This window comes from Euprymna scolopes, chromosome 22, assembly GCF_053919585.1.
Source record: "Euprymna scolopes isolate OS-2025 chromosome 22, ASM5391958v1, whole genome shotgun sequence".
NCBI classification, from domain to species: domain Eukaryota; kingdom Metazoa; phylum Mollusca; class Cephalopoda; order Sepiida; family Sepiolidae; genus Euprymna; species Euprymna scolopes.
This window is the reverse complement of record NC_136503.1, coordinates 111714921-111740234: the sequence shown is the minus strand read 5'-3', so window position 1 is coordinate 111740234 and position 25314 is coordinate 111714921. Positions and strand designations below refer to the sequence as shown.

At 33.8% G+C, this 25314-nt stretch overlaps 1 protein-coding gene across 7 annotated transcripts in view; it reads left to right on the top strand.

Annotated features, from left to right (window-relative positions):
• The window catches only part of LOC145243648 (cyclin-D-binding Myb-like transcription factor 1), a 90229-nt gene that overhangs the window by 8584 nt on the left and 56331 nt on the right, over positions 1 to 25314 (top strand). For 5 of the 7 annotated variants that reach the window (XR_013862920.1, XM_080106689.1, XM_080106693.1 and 2 more), the window contains exons 2-8: positions 2000 to 2201; positions 6959 to 7108; positions 10537 to 10644; positions 18638 to 18690; positions 19219 to 19360; positions 22480 to 22556; positions 25034 to 25224. Coding sequence is in view for 6 of the 7 variants with exons in the window: in XM_080106689.1 (XP_079962815.1) it covers positions 2114 to 2201; positions 6959 to 7108; positions 10537 to 10644; positions 18638 to 18690; positions 19219 to 19360; positions 22480 to 22556; positions 25034 to 25224 (809 nt within the window). In the remaining variant the exon portion in view is untranslated. The remainder of the gene's footprint in view (positions 1 to 1999; positions 2202 to 6958; positions 7109 to 10536; positions 10645 to 18637; positions 18691 to 19218; positions 19361 to 22479; positions 22557 to 25033; positions 25225 to 25314) is intronic. The other 2 variants (XM_080106692.1, XM_080106694.1) reach the window with 1 other exon arrangement.

Here is a 25314-nt window from a genome sequence, read left to right as displayed (position 1 = left end):
ATCAGTCTTAGAAGCTTTTCAAAAAATGGTGCTTCCCCAAGACGAGAGCTATTCATTTCAAGTGTGGCCAAATGGGGTTGATGAAAAGAGACTGAACTGAAAACCCGTTTCTTTCTCACTCGAAGATTGGACCCTTATCTAAATTTGCACAAGTTCCTACCAGGGTTCCTTACTTACTGCATCACCTCTCCACACCTGGGCAATGCCGGGTACCCACGCTAGTTTTTAAGAAAAAAGAAAGCATATATTGTTTTTGACTTTAAAAAAAAATTTAGGTGTTTGAGGACAATAGTAAATTTTGAAACAAATGCATTTCAGGTGAAAACATTACATACTTGCATGTCATGTCAAAATTAGTATAAATTCAAAAAATGATCCAGAAGATGTGCCAGATCCAGTTTTTGCCAAAAAAAAAAAATCATCCACAATAATGTTCCAGCATTTTGTATTTTAAAATAATGGATTGTCAGATTGATTTATTTCAGTTACCTCCCTTGGATTTTTTAAACTTTTTACATGAAAACATGCAAAATAATAAATATTATTTTTTCTTGTAATTATTTTTCTACTGGATCATTTTTTTGTAGTTTTTTGAATTTATACTAATTTTGATATGACAAGTACGTAATGTTGGTTTCGAAATTCACTAATCTGTGGTAACTGAAGCTTTTTTGCCGGAGTGCCGAAGATTGAGGGACAACCTATTTTGGCCTATAGCCTCCTTCATGGCCATTACGACCTTGAGATCTCCTCTTCACCCTAGCACCCAAACATGGACTGAGGGGACACGACTTGAAGCTGTTTCATTAGAGATTTTGGCTAAACTGACAAAAAGCTGCATTTTCCATCCGCATATTGGCTCTCTGCCATTTGAGGTTGTCCTCACACCAGCAATGGATCAAGACAAGGTTGAACAGATGCTGGTCAACTGTATTTCCGACATTCTAAATTTGTAGTAGCCTTCCCTCTTTCTTTGTTCACTTTTTTTTTTCTCTCTTACTGTGCCCTTAACGGCGACAAAACATGCAATGTTTTAAATAAACTATGCTGAATAAATTGAATTGAAGCACTAAAATTTAATATTAAGATTTTAAAGCATACTAGCATTTCAGCCCGGCTTTCCTCGGGTTCTATGTACTGTTCATAACTTTATGTGCATATGTGTGTGTGTGTATATATATATATATATATATATATATATATATTAAAAAGTTTGACTGTCCAGGCAACCTACATCTAAAATTTCAAGTGTTTAGACCAAAAATTGGTGGAGGAGTTTGGTAGAGTCTGCGAAGGTCAGCTCTTTCAACTTTGACCTGATTAAAAAGCTTGCTGTATGTCTTGATACCCTTTTATGTAAAATTTCAAATGTTTAGACCCAAAATTGGTTCATTAGTTTGCTAGAAACTGCAAAGATCAAATCTTTTTAACTTTGACCCCTTGGCAGCCAATGCCCTATGTCTGAAAACACTTTATGTAAAATTTCAAATGTTCAGACCAAAAATTGGCTGAGTAATTTGGTAGATACCTCAGAGGTCATTTGTTTTTTAAATTTGACCCCTTAACATTTATTTTTTGGGGTCAAATCCAATTAAGTTTGGTCTATATCCAATGAACCTACATCTAAAATTTCAAGTGTTTAGATCCCAAATTGGCGGAGGAGTTTGGTAGAGTTTTCAAAGGTCAAATTGTTGAAATTTGACCCCTTGGCAGCCAAATTTCTGACCGAAAATCGATTAAAAGATTTTTTTCAAATCTCAATACTTCTTATGTCAGATCTCAAGTCTATATTGACAGTTATTTGGTAGGGAAATGTACACAGACAGACATTTTCACTTATATATGTATATATATATATACATATATATTACTGTCAACTAATCCCCTCTCCTACAACTTATTCAAAAAAGAGGAAAGTGTGATAAAGTTGCTTATGACACAAACCAACTCTGTTTAAATGATCACTGTTTAATTATGTTTTTTTTTTTGTCTTTTTCAGGGTGATCCATGTAGCTGATTAAATGACTTCTTGACAGCAAAACATCATATAATATATATGTGTAGACATGTATATATTATTTTGATTCCTTCAAATGCTTGATGTAAATGAGTCATGTCCTGTGATGCTGACTCTGATTTTGATTCTCTGTGGCAGGGCATGGCGCAACATTCTTCAAACCCAAACTCCCAGACACATACAGGTACGGAAGTTCTGCCATTCAAGCTTTCAATAATACAAATAGATCTTTTCAAATTGATCCGGATAAGGATTGCCTAACAATGTTAATACATTTGGATTATTAGTATTACTGGTTAGTGTTATTCTCACAACATCTGGTTATAGTCAGCTAACGTACTTCCTAACTTCTGGTGTGGCTGCTACTGGAAGCGGTGACAAGGCAAATCAATTTCTTCACTTTTATTGTTCTTCAGTATTTCTATTGTGAAGCGATTTATTGAAATAAAATAAAAGAAAAGGACATTATTGAAAAAATCTATCTATATATCTATAAAAGTGAACGTGTGTGTGTGTACATTCCCTACGCAATAACTCTCTCACTTTTAAGTCTACAGACTCGAAATTTGATATACAGGATACTGAGATTTGGGATCGGTTTTCAGCCAGAAATTTGGCTGTTAAGGGGTCAAAGTTTAACAATTTGACATTTGAGAACTCTACCAAACTTCTCCAGCAATTTTGGGTCTAAACACTTGAAATTTTAGATATAGGTTCCTTGGACATGGATCTAACTTAATAACTTGATTTGAGCCCAAAACAATAAATGTTAAAGGGTCAAAATTAAAAAAAAAAAAAAGTTGACCTCTGCAGTCTCTACCAAATTACTCGGACAATTTCTGGTCTAAACATTTGAAATTTTACATAAAGGGTATTCAGATAGGTCAAGCTTTTTAATCGGTTTGGGTTGAAAATTTTTAGTTACCAATATATAAATGTGTGTATGTATGTATGTCTGCCTAAAACTTTTGACAGAGGCAACGGATTTTACCAAGATCAGTATCGTTTTAAATCCGACCTTTCAGACGACAAATATTGAAAAATTGGCTAAAAACATTAATATCTTCACCTTCAACTAGAAACTTTTCTACAGTGGGGGTGGGGGGGGGCTTTTTTCGACGATATTTTTGAAAGGCATCCTCTCCTTTCGATTGTCTAGCCTTAATTTAAAAAAATGTCACTTCGGTTTGGCGGTGGCCATAACAGCATAGACGTCAGGTTTTTTCCCTGTCCTTTTCCTCCTTCGCAGTACGGGTTCAAGCCTGCCTTCCTACTACCACTTTTTTTTTTTGCTCAACAGACACTTCCAAACACCTGGACAATGCCAGGCTGAAATGCTAGTATATCTATAAAAGTGAAATCGTCTGTGTCAATGTGTGTGCATTTCCCTACCAAACTACTGTAAATTTTCAGCCTAAAGACTCGAGACTAGACATAAGGTGTATTGAGATTTAGGAAAATCTTTTTAATCAGTTTTCAGCCAGAAATTTAGCTGTTAAGGGGACAAAGTTCAACAATTTGACCTTTTGAAAACTCTACCAAACTCCTCCGACAGTGTTGGGTCTAAACGCTTGAAATTTTAGATGTAGGTTACTTGGACATGGACCAAACTTTTTAATTTGATTTGAGCCCAAAACAAATGTTAAGGGGTCAAAATTGGGGTCAAAGTTAAAAGAAAATTTTACCTCTGCAGTCTTTACCGAATTAGTCAGCCATTTTTTGGTCTAAACATTTAAAATTTTACATAAAGTGTATTCAGTCATAGGGCAAGCTTTTTCGTCATTTTTTGCTGGAAATTTGGCTTCCCAGGTGTCAAAAATTTAGCTGCCGAGAGGTCAAAGTTCAAAAGATTTTACCTTTGCGGTCTCTAGCAAACTATTAAGCCAATTTTGGGCCTAAACATTTGAAATTCTACATAAAGGGTATTGAGACATGCGGCAAGCTTTTTAGTAAGTTTTTGGGTGAAAAATTGGCTGCGAAGAGGCCAAAGTTGAAAGAATGATCGGAAAAACGGCATAAAAAAGAGTACATGCACAGGGGAGATATAGGCATGAGAGAAAAAAAGTGGAGGAACTGAGTTTCCTTGTCACTGCTTCTGGTAGCAGCCATGCCAGAAGTGAGTGACTATGAACCAATGTTTTTGTTGATTTTATATTCAACCATTTTTTTTTTTTTTTTAAACTCGCGTTCACCCCTAACAAGGCATAACGCCACTTGGATTTAACAGACTACTATTTGGAACCATGCCTAGGAAAGATTTACAAGATATAAGTTTACATTACATTTAAACTTCTGCAGTCAGGGAGCAGGTAGCAGGAAGGGAATTCCGAAGTCTACCTGCTCGAGGGAAGACACTATCTGAGTAGAAAGGATTCTGTCATTTAGGGACCTCAACAGTGAAGGGGTGCGATTTTTTTTTTTTTTTTTTTTTTTTTTTTTTTTTTTTTACAAAGTGTGTTTGTTGGGAATATGTACATTAAAATATTTCTAAAACATGCACAGCGATGCAACATTGCAGCGATGGGACAGGGGTTGGAGCTTAGTTGACAAAGTGGTGCCTATTAGATTAAGAACTCTTTTTTTAGACCCTATCTAAGAGGGAGATGATAGTGGTAGATGCACCGGCCAAGATGTGGCTACAATACTTCATGCATGGGCGAATCGTGGCTTTGTAAAAGTACAGGATACTCTCAGGTGTAACTTGTCTTCTAGTTCGATAGAGGAAACCCACCTTCTTTGCAGCAGTCTTTGCAATGTCCTTAGTGTATTTGTTTCAGTTCATATTGCCTGTGAATGTTAGTCCGAAGAGTTTGAAGGAAGGATTCGGGTGTTATCTTCTGTATATATAAAAGGCAAAATGTGTGTGTGTTTGTATGTCTCGCAAAAACTTTCCACACAGGCGACAGATTTTCACGAGATCGGTATCATTTTGAAGCTCAAATGTTTAGACAACAAATATCGAAAACTTGTTCAAAAACATTAATTCCTTCATCCTCAATGGGACACTTTTCTACAGGGAGGGGTAGCAAAAAATTGTTTCTTCATGACAAGATAGCCATATACGCATGCGCAAAAAAGGGTCTTTCTTGAATTAGTTTAAATATAAAAAAACAACCCAATTTCACTGATGTGGTCTTAGCTCAGTTTGTTAAGGAGCAGTGTCGTTATCTTGAGATTGCAAGTTCGAACGGTCATGTAATATTTTTTTTTATTTTTAAAGTTCTAATGTTGAAACTTTTTTTTACATCACGTTAACTGTTTTTTTTTTTTCTTGCAAAAACTTTTAACAGAGGCGACGGATCCTGACAAAATCAGTAGCATTTCGAAGCTCAAAGTCTCGGATGACAAATATCGAAAAATTGGCCAAAAACATTAATTCTTTCACCCTAAATTCGGACATTTTGTCCAAGGAGGTAGTTGATTTTTTTTTTTTTTTGCCGCCATTTTAGCAAGTCATTGTCACCGTTGGATTGATTTTGGTTAATTTCACCACTTTTGACTTCCGGCCGCATCATGGAGACATCGGCTAAGATGCCAAATTTTCTTTCACTTTCTTTCCCATCTTCGCGTCATGGGTTCCAGCCTGCCTGCCCACTATCACTTTTTTTTTTTTTTTTTTAACACTCCACATTCACGGGTTGGAGCCTGCCTGCTTACCCCCCCCCCCCTTTTTTTGTTTTTTGCTCAACACACACCTCCAAACACCTGGGCAACACATAATCACTGAATAGAGAAGCATTTTGTTTTTTTTAAAGGAGAGCAGATTAGTCTTATTAGTCTTAAATGTTACAATCCATTTTCAGCCCCATTCCACTATGGTCTGCAGGTTATTTTCTAATGATTCTGCCATTGTCTTAGATTTATGTACATCCATTCTTCCCTCTTACATGTCATAGAGCATTGTATCAACAGCAAATATACCCATCTTGGACACAATATTATCAAGGAGGTCGTTTATGAATATCAAAAATCATAATGGTCTAAGGATAAACCCCTGAGGCACACCCACATTAATGTTATGCTGCTTGGATGTACATCTATGAAAACCGGCTAGTCTTATATAAAGATCAAGTGTTAACCTCTGAGAATTTAGACTGAAGTAAAACAAAACAAAAAAAATATATAAAACAAGGTTCTATCTGTATCAAACCTAATTTTGAATCGACACTGTGAGTAAAAAAAAAAAAAAAAAACGGAACTGTTTCTATTTTTGGTCCATAGATATATTGTAATGTCTAAATGAAGGTCCAAAAGAAAAAACCTGTTCCCCTGTCAGCCACATTTTTTTTTTTTTTTTTTTTTGTCCCACATTGGTGCTTTTTTGAAAAATTTTAAAATCTGATAAAATCACATAATAGGCTTCAATACAGTGTAAATTTGATGCGATTTTTTTTTTTTTTTTTTTTTTTTTTTTTTTTTTTTTTTTATTCCTTGGGTCGAAAAGCTTACCGGAGTGAATTTTCAGAGTCACATCATATTCCAAACTAAAACTACTATCAGTGTTGGGAAAAGAGACTAAACAGAAAACGTACCGCTTAAAGATACTGACAGCAAGGATCTAGAAGAACAGGAACAGTACAAGTACCTTGGCAGAGAAGAGAATGATTCAATTATCCCCTTCCTTTTCTCCCTCTTCTTTCTTTTTATCTCTCCCCTTTTCCTTTCCATCCTTCCTTTTCGCCTTCCCCCACTGCCTTTTCTCCTTCCTCACCTTCCTTTTCTTTTTCCCTTAATTCCTTTTCTCTTTCCCAGCCTTCCTTTTCTCCCCATTCCTTTTTTCTCCCTTCTCTTTTTCTCTCTCTCTTCTTTACCTCATTTCTCTCTTCTCTTTCTAACCTCCATCTCTTCCCTCTCTCTCCTCTTCACCCCCCCCCTTCATTCCCTCGTATCAATATTTTAACACTCCTCAATCAATAATATTTATAATCTTTTCTGCTTTAGATCATGCTATGGAAAGCCATGACGTTGTTGATTTGAAATGTGATATGAATCCGAATGGGATAGACATGAAGGACGACTTGAAAATACTGACAGGTGATTCCAGTTTGGCTCCTGGTCAGCATTATTTGATCGTCTCGAGGGATACTGCCGGTAAGCCTTGTTGTCACCCACTGGATGCACATTCCTTTATTTGAATATGTATGAAATTTCTTGACAAACTCTTTTGATGATTGTTCAAATATAAGTTATCCCCCTTACATTATAGTATGTCACGTGACCTTTTTCGGCGTAATCGTCATGAAACGAAAAGATCATATTCCAAAAATTGGGTAAATTGATTATCTTTATATATATATATATATATATATATATATATATATATATACAAAAAAATTGTTTTTTTGGCTGTAAGCCATTTTAGTTTCAGGAGAGAAGAGAAATGTTCTTCAACCAATATGGCAGTATCAATCCAGAGAAGCTTTGAACTGTAAAAGCTTAAAGACTGAAAATAGTTTCTGGTTGGTAACCAATACAAAGAAATCTTCAGATGAAGAGCAGAGTTTTTTCTTGTGTGAATGTGAAGCAGAAATGTTATCTGCAGGAATTCTTAAGAGATTCAGTATATTTTATGGAGTGATTCTGGTTCTGATTGGTTGACAGCAGAGTGTAGTTTCATCTGATTGGTCAGTTCTTATCACCCTTGTTTATAAATAGAATCTCCAAATATTTTTAACCATCCCCTCACAATTATACCAAAAATATTGCAGCAATTTTATGATTTATAAGGCTGAAAACAAACACAAAACAAACTTGGAAGTTTGAATTATTTCCTTTTGTTTATTCAAGATGGCGACACGAGGCAGTCTGTCCTTGATTCCTCATAAAATTTTCTTTTCTTAGTTAAATAAAATTAAACTACTTGATGAATTTGCATAATTTTTGGAATATGACATTTTTGTTCCATCATGGGTATTTCATACAGATTTTATTTTTTGTTTTATTTATTTTTTTTAATATGGGAGTGAATTTCGTACAAGAACCGAAGATTCTTAATATATTATTATTGTTCTTTTTTTATTTCCGAACTTGTAGTTACTTGTTAAACATAACAGAATTTGCTATTTTTGTTAAAAAAAAGCATGAATAAAAAAATGTTTAAATCTGTCATGGGTCGATTAATTTAATTTTAATTTTTTTTTTTTTTAGTTATATGGTTAAAAGTGTAAAAAAATGTGAAATTAAAAGTGAATAAGAAGATAAAATGAAATATAAATTTTTATTTTACACAAACAAAACAAAAAAGAATTTTACTTAAGCTGATGATAAAAAAAAATTAGTGTCCGGAAGGTGGATGAGGGTATTAGAAGATGGAGATCAGAGTAAGCTGAGTACTTCAATTATTCACAATTTTAAATTTATGGTATCTTTAGTCAGAGAAATATTTCAAAAACCTCCTGTTAACAAAAGTTACCTTTTGGGTTTTAAAGAGGATTGTTTCAACTGGATTTATAACCCTAAGCTGAGGTTGAACTCATATTGACAAACCAACAACTGACGAGTTAGAGTGAAAACCTCTTTTACACCCAGTATCAGAATATTCTAGAACCCTCTCAATCTTTCTTGAAGGTTTTTGAAAGTTCTGGGACATTCTGGATTTTTCTAACTCTTTCTATTTCTTTTTATCTGTTATTGTAGATTTTTGTGAAAGAAAATCTTTCAGAAATGACAAATAAAACCTCTCTATATAGAATGTTCTCTCTTGGGAAGATAAACTAAACTCTTATAACATTACTAACTGTAGTTTAAATGCATTAATTTGCATATTAATGAATTAGCTACTCTAAAAAGACGTTATAAAAAGACCGAAGGCGAGACGACAGGGTTTGAGTGGTTATCAGCAAAGAGAACGTGACAAATGTAAATATGTACGCAGGAAGACAGTTGCTTTTTTTTTTCTTCTTTTTCTTCTTTTTTTCTCTTTCTTTTTTTTTTCTTTTTTTTCTTTTTTTTTTCCCTTTTTTTTCTTTTTTCTTTTTTTTTCTTTCTTTTTTCTTTTCTTTTTTTTCTTTTTTTTTTCTTTTTTTTTTTTTTTAATGAGATTACAAGCTATTTCAGCAGAAATGTAAAGTTGCTACGACCAAGGTGAGAGTCGGATTTTGTGAAAATTCATTGTGAAATGAAGTGATTAAAATATGATTCTGATTGAACTTTATGAAATGTGTCATCGTTGTGAAATAGATTAAAATAAAGTCAGACTTTTGAGACATACTTCATTAAATTATGGAGGGGATTAAGTTACAATTCGAGACAGATTTTTCTTTTACAATTGGTGGCATTGACTTTGATTGCAGCTCTCATCTCAAAAGGAAATAAGTCTGAACACCAAAGTTGGATTCTATCAGACCCTTATCCTCACCATTCTCCTTCAGGGCTGCGATCTACACAAACTGGAGGTATTTGACCATCACTACCTACACAGCATCTTCCATGTCCACTGGAACAGTACAATTTGCACTCGCTGTAAGATTTATTCCCTTAAAAAATCTCTCCTTGCCAACCTTCGTTGATTTGACTATGCTCTTCGACAACACCCAGGTCACTTTATCCCTGAAGTCATTGATCCAGTACTGCCACCAGGCTGAAAAAAATGTCCCTGTGGCCAACTCAAAACCTGGGTCAGGACAGTGAAGCAAGATGCTGAACTGATTCTGGCCCCTCATCTTTTCGAAGACCATTGATGTAACTGCGAACGGCTTACACTCATAACAGAAGCAGCCTTGAATCGTCATGCCTGGTCAGCTAGTGTTCGGGACATGGTCAACTTGTTGAAAAGAGTCGGCCCAACCAACCTAGGGTGAATGCTGCAACCATGACTATTGATAGAAAGTAAAAAAAATTTTAAAAAGGCATTAAAAATGTTAATTTTTCTTGACATTCCATTTTAATGATTTAAAAATAAAATTTTAATGATATGAAAAAAAAAACAGAAATGACTTAGTAATTTGCAATTGTAGTTTGAGTGTTGCTCTCACTAAAGATTGAACCTTCAACATCTAGGATAGTGTAACTTATAACTTAATTTTACCATGTACTTTATTCGTTACACCATGGATCCTTGAGGCAATACTCAAAATACAATTGTGAATTACTTAGAACTTCTTCCCAGTCATGGCTGACGGAATGAGACCATGCTAACACTGGATTAAGTTAAGGGAAATTTTGTGCACATTCCAGAGTTCAGCAACAGTGTGGGTGATCCAAAAATATAATTGCAAATTACTTAGGACTTTTACCCAATCATGGCTGATGGAACAAGAGCATGCTAACTCCATGGATTAAATAAAGGATTCTGTTCAAAATTCTGTACAGATTCACAAGTTTGAAAGAAAGAATCCCAATTTTGACAAGAAACACCTGAATGTTAGAGGTTACATTGACTGATATGTGAAAATAACTCAAAATGAAAACAGTAGTTGAAATTATCCAAGTAATAAAGAATTATCAATCTTCATCTCCGAAATTCAGAAACATAATTTCTGTGATTTGTTAAAATTTCATTTGATTTTTTTTCTTTCTAGCTGCTCTTAGTGTTGGTACTCTGGAAGATGATGGCACTACTAAATCTGGGGCCAAAAGACTTCGATTTTCAGGTGATGATGGCCAAACGTATGTCTTTACTGTTACAGGTGAGTTTTTTTTTTTTTTTTTTTTTTTTTTTACAAAGGCATCACCACATTATCAAGGCTCAGAGGCCACTCAAGGATAAGGGTTAAAGAGTGTACAGTAGAAATTGGTCAATATAGTAATCATTAGTAATGAAAATTTGGTAAATTTAATAACTTATATGGAACGGCTCATCAAGAACTTATTTACTTTAGACTTGAACACAACCATATTGTAGTCAGCCGGAAAGCAGGAAAACGGAAGACAATTCCACAGGCGTGCAGTTCTAAGAAAGAAGCTTTGTTCATGGAATCTACGTTTAGGTTTAGGCACAGATAAAGAGTGGGGGAAATTATTGATAGTGTTTACAGCTAGACGAGTGTTTCTTGTGAAAGTTTGGCGAGGGGGGACCATAGATTAAAGCTCAGTTGAACACTTTCCATGAAAATAACGATACATCAGAGACAAACTCGCAACATCTCTTCTGTGAGATAGAGGTTGCAAGGAGGAGAAAAGGACATCTCCTACGAGGTTACGAAGTCTATTTTGAACTCCATCAAGGCAGGACAAGTCCTTTCTAGCAGCTCCTGCCCAGATGTGGCAACAGTATTCCATCCTTGGACGTACCTGGCTCTTATATAGGTAGAGAATAGCATCAGGAGTGAGATATCTACTGGATCGATAGAAAGATCCCACCATTTTTCCAGCGGCCTTGGCAACAGATTTGATATACGTGTTCCATTTAAGATCAGGAGTAATGGTCAAGCCCAGAAGCTTGTCAAAACTTGAGGCCTCCTGAAGACGAGAGCCATTCATTTCAATTGATAACAAATGTGAATTAGAATGTTGATGATGTAAAGAGAGAAGCTTGGTTTTAGATGCATTAAAAGTAACCAGCCACTCCTTTCCCCATTGTACTACGTGCTCAAGATCAGAGGAGAGAGAATTGGAGAGAACTTGGTCGTTTACTGTCTTAGATGTGGTACCATAAATGGTAGTGTCGTCAGCATAAATGTCTACAAATGATGTAAGGATATGATTTGGAAGATCATTAATGTAGATCAGGAAAAGAGTTGGGCCCAGGATGGATCCCTGAGGGACACCGGCATTAATACTGTGAGCTTCTGATTTTTGCCCCTCAACTACTACTCTTATGAACCTATCAGAAAGAAATGATTTAATAATTGAGAAGACTTTTCCAGCTATACCATAGCTAGCGATCTTATGAAGTAAACCTTTAGATATGTCAAGAGCAATTGCCCTAGAAAGATTGCCACCGTCGAGAGATTTGCTAATCCTATGCGATATAACTGTAAGGACATCTGCTGTAGATCTAGCAGAACGGAAACCATATTGAGTGTCACTAAGAAGGTTATTTTTGTTGAGATGTTTGATTACTTCTGTATTTAACACAGATTCTAGCAACTTACTCATGACGCACAGGAGACTTATTGGCCTGTACTGAGAGGGGGATGAGCGATCACCTGAATTCTTAAATACAGGGCATACTGATGAGATTTTCCAGGGAGATGGGAAACTTTTCTCCTTAAGACAACGTTTAAACAGTTTTGTAAGTATGGGCGCTAATTCAGTTTGAAGTTTTTTGAGTACTATAATTGGAATACCATTAGGGCCAGTTGCTTTACTCGAATCAAGGTTTTTGATTAGCTTCGCAACATCACGTACAGATATACGTATATCACATAGCGTGTTTTCTGATACAGGAGGAAATATTGGGGGTTGGCGGTCTTGGTCGCAAAGGGTAGAATTAGCTGTAAAGTTCTTGACAAAGAGTTTGGCTTTGTCTGATGCTGACGAGATTACCTCAGGTCCATTGATAATAGTTGGGATGGAGCACACGCTTCTGTTCAGGATTCTGTTTGCTATTTGCCAAAACTGGTGGGAACCAAGCCGCTGCTCAGCTACTTTGGACTTAACAGATTGAGCATACAACTCTCTTGCGTTCCTTATTACTTTCTTACAATGGTTGCTGGCAGTCCTGAAAACGGCTTTAGTTTCCATACATCTATTACGTTTGAAGCAGTGGAAAAAGTGATTTCTGTGCGCAATGGCAGCAGCACATTCTGGAGAGAACCATGGCTGGCTGTTAGGTTTTTGCTGAAACTTTTTCGAGGGTATGAAATGGTCAATACCTACAATTAACCATTCAGTTAGGTCTAATACTATAGAGGACACATCCTTTTTAAACATGGAATGCAGAGGTAGATCAGATATAAATGTACGGAAGCTATCCCAGTCAGCCTTAGTGTATCGATATACTGTACGATGAAGAGGTACGTCTGGGGACTTATTACATTTCATTTTTATCTTAATTGATACAACAGAGTGGTCGGAAGATCCAAGAGGCGACAGAACAGAAACTGAACATAGTTCAGGGCAAGTTGTGAGAAAAAGGTCTAGTAGGCTCGCATACTGGCCGTCATTATCGGGCACACGGGTAGGTTCCTGAACAATCTGAGTGAGGTCATAGGCAATGGAGAAATCATGACAGAACCTCCCCTCATCATCGGTCTTGTTTGAGTGGGTCAACCATTTGACGTTGTGAACATTGAAGTCTCCACATACGTGAATGTTAGCTGAAGGATAAGTAGAAAGGACTTGGTCAATTTTCTCAGATATGCTTTGAAAGATAGTAACTCTGCTGTTGTGGGGGCGATAGAGAGTAAATATAAATGCAGTAGTGTGAGCTAAAGCAACCCGGAAGCACATATAGGGTAAGTTAGGATCTTCCCTGGAGATGTCCCTCCCACATGGAAAGCTATCTTTAATATAGGCACATATTCCATGCCCATGGCGATCTTGGGGGTCAGATTTAGAAGTTAAGTTAGAGTATCCTGAAATTGCCAACTCATCTAGGGAAATAGCCTGTCCAATGCCAGTTTCACTTAAAAATAAAAGGTCTGGTTTAGTCTCCTGTAATTGGGTTTCAACCTCTGGAAGGTTAGAACGAAGACCCCTGATGTTGGAGAAGGAGACATGGTAGTAGGGGTCTACGTTGGAAGTTGGAGAACCGGGTTTAATCGTGTATTTTTTCTTGAAACTTGTCATGATGAAATTTTGGAATTTGTGGACTAGGTCGACAGATTTACTTAGAGCAGGACAGAGAGGGGAAACTAAGAGAGAAAAAGAAACGAAGAATTTTTTTTTTTGTAGCACATGATAAGGTAAAGCCGTAACAATTACCCACTAGTATGGCATCGAGAGGCCCCACCAGAAGCTACTGCATGGTCCAGATTCCATTCACCAAATGGCAATACAGCAGCCCCAGTACTTTGCACCTGCTGATAGGACAGCCTCCTTAGTGGTTAATCCAAGGTTCGGGTCCCTGACTATCAGGCGGATAACGTCAGCCCAGACAAAACGTTTACCTCCAGCACCCTTACTAGTGACATGGCTACAAGGATAGACATAGAAACAGAAAATTTCCACCAATTCTGCCAACTGTTCGCGCAAAAATACTGCCAACCTAGAAAACAGCTTTTTCTTCTCCCTTTGTCAGAAAAATCACTCATTTAAAAAATGAGGACTGAGGGACAAATAAGAAGAAGCGAGAGTAACAGGAGCTGCCGATAACGCATCCACAATGCGTTTTCTACTCTCCATTAAAAAAAACAAAAAAAGCTATTAAGTATTGTACTTAATAAAAGTCCAACGGACGTGTTTAAGGGAAAGTATGGTGATAGATTCCCCTCTCATGAACTAAAAATGAGTACAATTAGGTAATCTATTTTTGCAATCAACTCGGTAGATGAATAAACATTTATGGACGAGAAAAAAAAAAGCTAGCATTTAATACAACAGAAATACATAAATTAAATACTGAAATAAAATGTAGTTATTAATATTTGAATCTAAAAATAAAAAGTGCGAATTAGTAGAGAAAATCACTTATCACAACAACGCTTCCGTCTCCAAATTGCAAACTAGTGAAGAATTTAACTTTTAATAGCGATTCAGAAGATTTTTTTTTTTTAAAATTAACCGTTAAGAGAAAGCGTGATTTTATTCTGAACTTTAACTAATCACGTTTTAAGCAACTTATGATATAAAAGAAAATCAGATGGGGGGGGGGGTTCTTCCGAAGCTAGTTGGTGACGTTATAAGTAATTGCGAGATAAGATGGGAGCCAGAAATTAGGGGTGGGGGACTGAAAATGATAATATAATGGATTGATTATACAATATTTAAGATCAACTTGGTAGATAAACATTTATGGACGAGAAAAAAAAAAAAAAAAAAAAAGCTAGCATTTAATACAACAGAAATACATAAATTAAATACTGAAATAAAATGTAGTTATTAATATTTGAATCTAAAAATAAAAAGTGCGAATTAGTAGAGAAAATCACTTATCACAACAACGCTTCCGTCTCCAAATTGCAAACTAGTGAAGAATTTAACTTTTAATAGCGTTCAGAAGATTTTTTTTTTTTTTTAAATTAACCGTTAAGAGAAAGCGTGAATAGAAGGAATTCAGTCACATCTTTGCAAATGTTATTTCATAGGGTTGATTTAAAATTTTAGAAAACCAAATGTTAAAAAATTTTATTAAATGATTAAAAAAACTTTTGGAGACTATATGTAAGACACCTTTTTCTAAGACTTTTTTTTTTTTTTTTTTTAATTTTTTCACTTCATTTTACTAGTATTAATTCCAAGGAGTCAGCCCCCTTGTAGAGAGAAAACCATATGTTTGGTATTATTGACAGTTGTCACTCAGAAATAAATATGTGTTTGCGCAGTGGCATGAATTTAAAATAGGAATTTAGTTATCTCTTTGAAAACATTGTTTCGTAATGTTAAGTTAAAAATTTTATCAACACAAATGTTAAATATTTTATTAAATAATTAAATTTTTTTTTTTTCATTTCTTTTCTTATACTTTCTATATAAAAAATCTTTTTCAAAGAAAATTGTTTCAATCAACTTAGTTTACGTTTTTGTCCTTTTTTCTATCTTCTTATCTAACACTTTTCTATGAAAAATTTTCCATTGCTTCGTTGTAATCACTTTGGCACAAAAAAAAGTGCCCGTGTTTGTTCAGTATAATTTGATTTTAAAAAAATTCATTTTAGGTAAAAAAAAAAAAAAAAAACACAAAAAAAAAACCACAAAAAAAAAACACTATTAGCTACTTATGCCATGTCAAAATTAAAAAAATTTTTTTTTTAATTCTCAAAATTATGAAAAATAATCAAACAGAAAAATAAGTAAAAATAGAATTTTTCAAATTATAAAGTTTTATAGTAGTTGTTAATGTTGAAGATTCAAGGGAAGTAACTGCAATTTATGATTTTGACACAATATTAAAATTATTTCAAAAAAGAAAATGGTGGATCGCTAAAATTTATTTGTTTTTTTTTTGTTTTTTTTTGTAAAAAGATAATTCTAACAGATCTTCTACTTAGCATTTTTGTAAATTTGAAAATTTTCGCTAATTTCTGCATGACATGTAAGTACATAATGGCGTTTTTACTTGAAATACATATTTTGAAATTGAATTATACTGCATGAACACCAAAGTGTCATTGTAAACATGCAACATTTTTAGTGGGTTGCATGTTTCTAATGTATGCAAATAACAGAGTTGCTTCAAATGAGAAATATTCAACCAAGAGGAGGGAAACTGCACAAAATTAGAAATATGTCTGGTTTGGGGTTTGGCCACACAGAATTTGATTTGTCTACTTGAGAAAATGTTTCTATAAATACGATATTCCCTACTGTGCTTACAACCCAGTCACAATTTCCAAAAATAATGGCCTTCCAAGTATGCTCTCCTGCGCCTAGGTATGAGTTTTAATATTATATTATAGGTGATTAGCAGTTTTAAGTGAATATTTGGATTATCTGTTTGGTTTCGTACCAGTGTTATCTATGTGTATGTTCTAGCAGAGGGAGAGTTTGTTGGTTTTCTGGGCATCTCGTGATCAGTTGAGGTTTGTGTGCCTCTTTGAGCAAGATGAGCCTCGGTAGAGTCAGAGGCGTGAGCATAACTCTACAGTTGAATACTACAATCAGATTATCACACAATTTTTTTGGTAAAAATGTCCACACTTCAAAAACAAAAACATTAGCTGTTGGTGCAGAAATCCATGATGGAACTAGATGGCATATCTAGTGGGTTACATTTTTGTTATGTATACAAATGACAGACTTTCTGTCGTAAAAAGATGTTTGACCAAGAGAAACCGCACAAGAAATGGGGAAATATGTCTGGTTTAGAGTTTGACAACCCAGAATTAGATTTGTTCTTTTTACAAAAGTAATGGTTCTATAGATACAAGGTTTCCTGCTGTGGTTATGACTTTGTCAGCATCTTCCAAGTATAATGGACATCCAGATACAGAAATCCTAAGGAGTATTTTTTTCATTTATAGGTAAGGCTAGCTATTTTTTTTTTTTTTTTTTTTTTTTGTAAGATGTGCTGAATGGTCCATCACAATTAATCTGAATGTCTATAGATATTCCAGCAAACGAGCAGGCATAGTTAATTAGTTGTTTTTCTGAGCATCTCATCATAGTTGAGGTTTGTGTGCCTCTCCAAGCCAGATGAACCTTGGGCTCTAAGCTAAGGAATTGTCTTAATTTGTAGGTCTGTTTTTCAGAAGAAGAAAAAAATTTAATTGTAACATCGTTCAAAAACAAAGCTTTGTTACTTGTTTCAAACTGGATTTATAATTTTCTTTGGAGTGATAATCATTCTGTTGTAGTACTTACTGAGAGCACTCCTATGACATTACGACCGTGGTTCAAATATATCAAATTTACATTGAATTTAGAAATCAACTAAGTAATATTCCTTGAATTTCAATTTCTTTCTTTAGATCCATTAAACTTGAACTTTGAATTTTAGACATTTTCTAGAATCAAGATTATGGAATGGATTTTGATCAAAATAGGAATAAGGATTCTAGACATAAAGTTTAATATTATTATATCTTGATTTTAATCTTTATAAGGGCTGTAAAGATGTTCTGTTTGTGGAATTAATTTTACTGTGTGTGCATATATATATATTAGATAGAAAAAGGCAAGCATGAAAAGTAATATGGTTAAGCTTAAACATGGAAAAGTAAAGGACTAGTTGTTAAAACTGGAAAAGAAAAGGACAAGATATTCAAGTAAAAAATATAATAAATTTATAGCTTAAAATATTGCAACATTAAGAATTGATTATATAATGTTATAAATTGAATTTTAAAAAAAATTTCTTAATGCTGCAATATTTTAAGTTATAAATTTATATTTTTTACTATATCTTGTCCTTTTCTTTTCCAGTTTTAACAATTAGTCCTTTACTTTTCCATGTTTAAGCTTAACCATATTACTGTTCATGCTCACGTTTTTATGTAATCCATGATTTTTCCAGGTTTCCAATAAATTCACTTGTTCTTTGTTTAATTTGTTTTATTCCCCACCCCCCCATAAACACATGTAATAACAATGTACGACACTCGTCTGCTTTCAATAAAATACCCCCAATTATCTCCCTTTCATTCTGTCTGTTTCACAAGTTACTTCTCTTTTTGCGACATTAGTCACTGAATCGACGATAATGCTATGGAAACCAGTCATAAAACCGTCGCTCACCTCCTTACATATTTTTACGATTTTGAACACCAGAAAATCTATCATAACTTTTGTTTTACTGAACGAAAATTAAACAAATTTTTTTCACAATATAGCTGAGAAGGTGATCTATAAACTGTAGTAATTGTTTGAAATTTGTTTGAAAAATGAGTGAGCGGTGAAGCTTTTAAGCAGTTCTAAATGACTAAACCTGCCACTTAGCCATATATTCAAACACTGTGTTTGAATGATATATTTACAGCTGTTGACATGCTCTTCACTATGATCACCTATTTTGCTGATTTTTGTATGTTCTTCCTCCTACCATTTTTTTTTTTTCATATAAATATAATTTAGAAGCAAGCCCCTATTCTTTTTATAGTTTGGTAACAAGACTTATGCCCTGCATTCTATTTTCTTCAGCAGAACCATCACCCAACATACAAGGAGACCGCAAAGAGAATGAGTCTTCAAAGGTGAGTTCCATCTTATATAATGCTAATAATCCTCAAACTATTTGATTTAAAAAAAAATTTTACTTAATGAAAACCACTCGAAGATAAAGTTTGAAGACAGTGATAGTTGAATGAAGAAAATTTGATGACTTATGATGAGTAAATACAGACCGTTTCCATATTTGGGCCCAAAATTAATTGACTAAATATAGTTTGCTTTTGTAAATCAGTATTTAGTCAATTTATTTTGAGACATAATAATATCTCAAAATAAATTGACTAAATACTGATTGCTTCCATATTTTGACCCCAAATAAATTGGTTAAATATAGTCTGCTTCCATATTATGGCCAAAAGTAAATTGTCTAAATATGGACTGCTTCCATATTATGACCCAAAATGAATTGTATAAATATGGACTGCTTCCATATTATGGCCCAAAATAAATGTTCTGCGTTAATGACGCATCAAAATTCTGTTTTAATTAAATTATCAAGTTGTTGATAGCCTAAATGTCTTTTATTGTATTTATTTGATTCTAATTTTTAGCTGCCAGAAAAAACAATCACAACCACAACAGTTACGAGCAGTAGTCAAAGTTGCAGTCCTGGTCATCACTCAAACAACGAGACGTTTGTCACGCAGGCTTGGTTTACTACGAGGAATGACAAGACTGCCTTGCAAAATAAAGGTAACTTGATTTTGATGGGATTCATTTAAAAAACTACGTATGTGTGTGTATATGATTGGTTGATTTATGATAGAATCAGCCATGTTGAGTTCAAATTCTATCTAATCCATTGCAATTAAATAAAATATCTGTTGAAAAGAGATGTATCCACAATTTTCTTTGTTTGTGATAATATAATTAATCCTAACTTAATATTAACGTGGTAATATAATTAATCTTAACTTAATATTAACGTGGTAATATAATTAATCTTAACTTAATATTAACGTGATAATATAATTAATCCTAACTTAATATTAACGTGATAATATAATTAATCCTAACTTAATATTAACGTGATAATATAATTAATCCTAACTTAATATTAACGTGATAATATAATTAATCCTAACTTAATATTAACGTGATAATATAATTAATCCTAACTTAATATTAACGTGATAATATAATTAATCCTAACTTAATATTAACGTGATAATATAATTAATCCTAACTTGCTAAAGTTTCAGCATGAAATTTTAGCTTTTTACTTAATTAATATTATTACAAGACTTTCCGTTATTTATTTATTTATTTTTTCCCCCCAGATCAGGTGATTAACAGCAAATGCGTAGACATTTTAAGATTGAATTGTATTGTAATACTTGTTGGCGGCATTTCTTCTACCCCCCCCCCAAGTGTTGATAAGTGGGAGAGGAAGAGAAGTATGACAAAAGAAAGAGGAAATGAGTTTATCGGGAGAACAATGATGAGGAAGTTGTTCAGAAAGGAACATAAAAGAAAGCTAAAATAGGATTGTTGATCAAAGTGTGGCAATACCAAAAACAAAAGATCAGTCTATATATTTTAGAGTTAGTTTTATGAGTGGCGGTGGGTTTTTTGACAGTTTTACAATAGTTGGGAACAGTCTGTGGACCGCCTTGGATTTGTGATGGTTGACAAGAATTACAGTTCTTATTTACAATGCCTCCCCACGGGACAGAGTTAGACACCAGGGTCGTTTTTTTAATGTGGAGAAAAGGAACAAAAATTAAAAATTGTCTCAGTTGTGAAGGACTTCTCCTCCACTGAAAGAGAACAAGAAATTGAAGTGCAGCATCTGAAGAATGTGATCTTGGCCCAAAGACTAGGTACTTGATGAGAATTACAGTTTATGACAGTTGCAAGTTTGATATAGTTGAAAGAAGATCGTAGCTTGGACCAGATCAAGAGATCTTTAGGAGGTTGAGGAGAAAAGGAGTTGATCCAACGACTGACAAACACAGCCTTGACAGAATGTAGATAGTGATGTAAGCGTTCAGAGGGTCTATGGTGTCACACACACATGCACCCAGAATGTATCAGTCTGTGTTTTTTTTTTTACTTGTGAGTGTAGCCAACATCTATAATATAAATCTCACCTGTCTGTTTAAATTTAATATGTATGTATGTATGTATGTATGTATGTATGTATATATGCCTAAACATTTCGACAGGTGGTGGATTTTTATGAGATTGGTATTGTTTTGAAGCTCGGCCCTTCAGACGACAAATATCGAAAAATTGGCTAAAAATATTAATTCCTTCACCCTCAACTGGGCACTTTTCTACAAGAAGGGATCGCTTTTTTGCCAATATTTTTGAAAATCATCCTCTCTTTTCAATTGACTAGCCTTAAAACTTCACCACTTCCGGTTTGGAGATGGGTGCAATGGCAAAGATGTCATGTATTTCTTTTTTACGTTTTTTTTTCCCCCTTCGCGGTACGGGTTCGAGCCTACCTGCCTACTACTACGTTTTTTTTTTGTTTTGTTTTTTTGCATAACGCACACCTCCAAACACTGGGCACCTAGGCCAGTTTATAGAATATATCAGAGTTTGTGTTTCATTTTAATTTTTTTTTTTTACTTGTGAACCGATGTCTTGTCTCTCCTCAACAACCACCAATTTGAGAGATGACGACATGGCCAGAAGAAAAGACAAAGGAGAAGAATACCATGGAAACCACGTTGAGGTTGAGGTTGGCGGTTGGCAAGCAGGGTATTACGTGGTATTCCAATATGACTTCAGAAATTAGGATAAAATATTCATCAAAACAAAAACTTTTCATTAGATTAAATATGATGAAATTGATTTGAAAATTATTTTATTTTATGAACATCAACCAATATTTGCCAAAACTGGCTGGACTGTTTTAAATATGTACTTTGGTTTACAAAACTATTGAGAACAAAGAAATATGGAAAACCTAATTCTATTTTGTAAAATTTCTTGAAAGGAGGAGTATCATTCTAAAGAATAAAGAACATTTGGAGCTTCTTAGTAGTAGAATGTCTGGTATCCGGTAGGATTCCCCATCCCCAGCTAGAACAAAATAAGAAAATTAAAAAATATGTATTAGCACTATACCAAATCAGATAAAGACAGTATTCTTAGGAACTTTTAGATGAAATGTTTAACAGCATTTAATCTGTGTATTAATATAATATTATTAACTATCAGCACCCGTGAAAAAAATGTTTTGATAATGTTTTTGGGGGTAGGGCAAAAATTAATTTTTTTTTTTTTTTTATGAAAAACAATAACACGCACCAAATACGAGCTTATATTTCTATGAAAATAGTGTATATTGTGTTTTAAATATAGAACTGAATATAGAAATGAGATAAATTAATAAGTACTAATGAATACTCAGAAAGTAATAATGTGTTACATAGTTCAACAAAAATAATAAAATCACATTGTAAGAGACAATCTTTAATTTGCTCCTTTAGTCCAGCATCTCTTTAGCAGACAATGTTCTTTTTTTTTAACTTACATTTTGTTGATTTTTCTTCAGGGAAGAACCCTTGCACCTCAAAATTAGGAGTTCCTTCCTTACTTTTGCTAATTTAATTTTTTTGCAACAGTTTGGCCTTTTTCAAAGCGTAATGTGTGGCCTAATTAAAGAAGGAACAAGCAGAATATTATATAGATGATATAATATTATACAGATAATATAAATCTATTCTATTTTTTTAATGCTTGAATTAAGAAAATGTTTAAAAAGGGATAACTAAAAATAAAATCAAGAATATTAATTGTATTTTAATGTACTAAAAACTCTTGATAACAAAGTTAAGTTTTATTTTGTTTTCAAGGGCATTCTTGGGTTCAAGGGCAGTGGACCAAAGATGAAATCGAATTATTACAAGCCAACATTAATAGTTACTGTAAGGTAAGTAGAATATTTTTGTTTACAGTATTCAGTTTTTTTATTTAAAAATAGATTTCAATATTGTTTTCTTGTTTATTTTATAAAATATTTACTGAAGAAATGTTTACGTGTATATTGTATGTTCTGTTTCTTTGCCCAGGTTACTAATTTTGAAGTTCAGTAATCTCCCACAATTCTAAACAACAATCAACGTTTTTCGAGATAACCATCCTCAATAGTTACAGTAAATTGCTAAATGCACAAATTGAATGGATGCAATTTATTTTGAACCTGTCAATGTATTTTTATAAGCAGCTTTCCTTTGAGTTGTCATGCTCAAGTTCAATCAGGCGTGTTCCTTTTCTTTCTGAGATATTCATGGATTGCCTGCTCTAGTTAGGGACCCATCACAGTGCACCAGGAGGAAGCTTCATATGCCTCCTCACATTGACTTAGTCCATAATACATTGTAGTTTACATTGCACTGTAGAGAACCTACAGTTGATTTTATAAAAATTTTATATATAATGGCTTGAATTAAAGTTTAAGATGGAAAAGCCAAGTATCATGTTTCAATTGTGCTCTAAACAAACATTTATTTCGAATGTGCCCATGTCATATCAAAAAACCTACTGTTGATTTTATGTGCCTGGTCTTACTGCTTGTGCGGTGATAATGGCCTGCATTAAAGTTTAAAATGTAAAAGTCAAGTATTATGGTGCAACTATGCTTTAAACAGAAACCTTCATTTTGAATGCACCCTTGTCATATCAAAGAACCTGCTGTTGATTTTATGTTGGGCCTTTTGGCTTGAGTGTTTATAAAACTTCTCGAATGCACTTGTGATGTTAGGCTGTGTAAGGTGTTAACTTTGGTCAAAATTGCCTTTTCCGTCTTTTCTTGGATTATTTTGATTATCAATACTTATTGGAGATATTCCGATACAAAACCTATCAAAGAACACTGCCAGATACATGAAGTACGTTTGTGTGAAATTTCATAAAAATCAGCCCAGCCGTTTTCGAGTCCATAGAGAATGAACTTGCACAAACCGACACAAACACAAAGTTGCTTTTATATAATAGCAAAGATAAATGCAAATGGGTCATATACAGGAGATAAACGAAAATAAATTACCTTTAACTAATCTCCCAACTTTATTTCTTTAAAAATAATTTCTCGGTAAAAGTAATGATTACTGTTTCTGAGTGTTGGAAGCTGGACCATTTAGGGTACTTATGTAGAATTTAGACCTTGCTGAAATAGTAACACTATTATTTAGCAACCCATTCTTAACATGGGGAAAGAGTGGGGCCTTTTTAACTATTCTGTACTTTCATCTAACAATTTGAATTCGTTGCACTTGGGCCCCCTCAATATACATATTGTTGGGGAACAAACCTGTTTAGTTATAATATAACACTTCTCACTGTTGAGGTCGAACAGCTAGACTTTGGAATTCCCTTTCTGCTGCCTGCAGAAGTTTAAATGTAACGTAAACTTACATCTTGTTAATTTATCTTAGGCATTGTCCCAAATAGTAGCCCCTTACGTCCAAGTGGCGATATGCCTTGTTAGGGGTGAATGCGAGTAAATAATAATAAAAAAAAAAATACTATAAAACTTTAATTTAACAGAAAATCCTATCTAAAATATAGTATAGTTCATAAACTTCAGAAGTATAGGTGGATAGGTAGAAATGAAATAAATTGTTTTGGATTAATTTTTTGGTATTCTTGCATAATTTGACTCGTCAAGCATGGATTGGGTGAGACCGGCAATCATTGGTTTCAGCCGAGCATTGTTCAAATGTTGAAACGCTAAATTGACTTTTTATTTTTTATTTACATCACCGACAAGGAGGGTTTTTGGTCATCGTACCAAATCACAATGCCGAAGCCTTCCTTCCAATAAATAAATATATATATTCTGCCGGGGACTATAGTTGTATATCCAACTGTCGGAAGGGCCTAAAACAAAGTAGGAGAATTTCTATGGACGATACCTCCTCACTCCCCACCCCCACCAAATAAAAACTTGAAAAAAGTCTTGAAAAAAAAAAAAAACTTATATTTACACCTAACAATTTACAATTAAAAAAGTAAAACTTTCATATTTTCTTGAAGACAAAAAGAAAAAAAAACTTTTGTTGATAAATATTTTACAAAAAAAAAAAAATTTTCAGTCCTATAAAGGTAGGTTTTTGTTATTTTTGATTATTTGTATTTTTTTTTCTCGGTATGTTTGTTTTTAAATTAGTCTGCATCTGTTACAAGGTTTGGCTTGAACCGATGATTGGCAGTCTCGCACGATCCATGCTTGACTGGAATTCCCAAGAATCCGGATCAAATTATGCAAGAGTATCAATTTCTCAAGCGTCTTTTCTTCAAAATATTATATTGATTTCTAGAGCATCTTATGACATGCTTCAGTTTTTAACGTGCGTGTAAAGCAGATGTATTTTTGTGATGATTAATAAGCGTTTGATTTCATTGCAGGACAACAATATCAATGACCCGACTGAAATAATATTTGAAATGTCTAAAGACGAAAGGAAAGACTTTTACAGAACGGTTGCCAAGGGACTAAACCGTCCTTTGTTTTCTGTATATAGACGGGTGATTCGAATGTACGACCAAAAAAATTATGTTGGCAAATACAGCCAGGATGAAATGATTAAACTCCGAGAGTTAGTATATCTTTTTTATTCTCTTTTATTTTTTTATCTTTCTTTTAATAAAATTTAAAAAAAAATTTTTTATTTAACAACCCTTTGTTA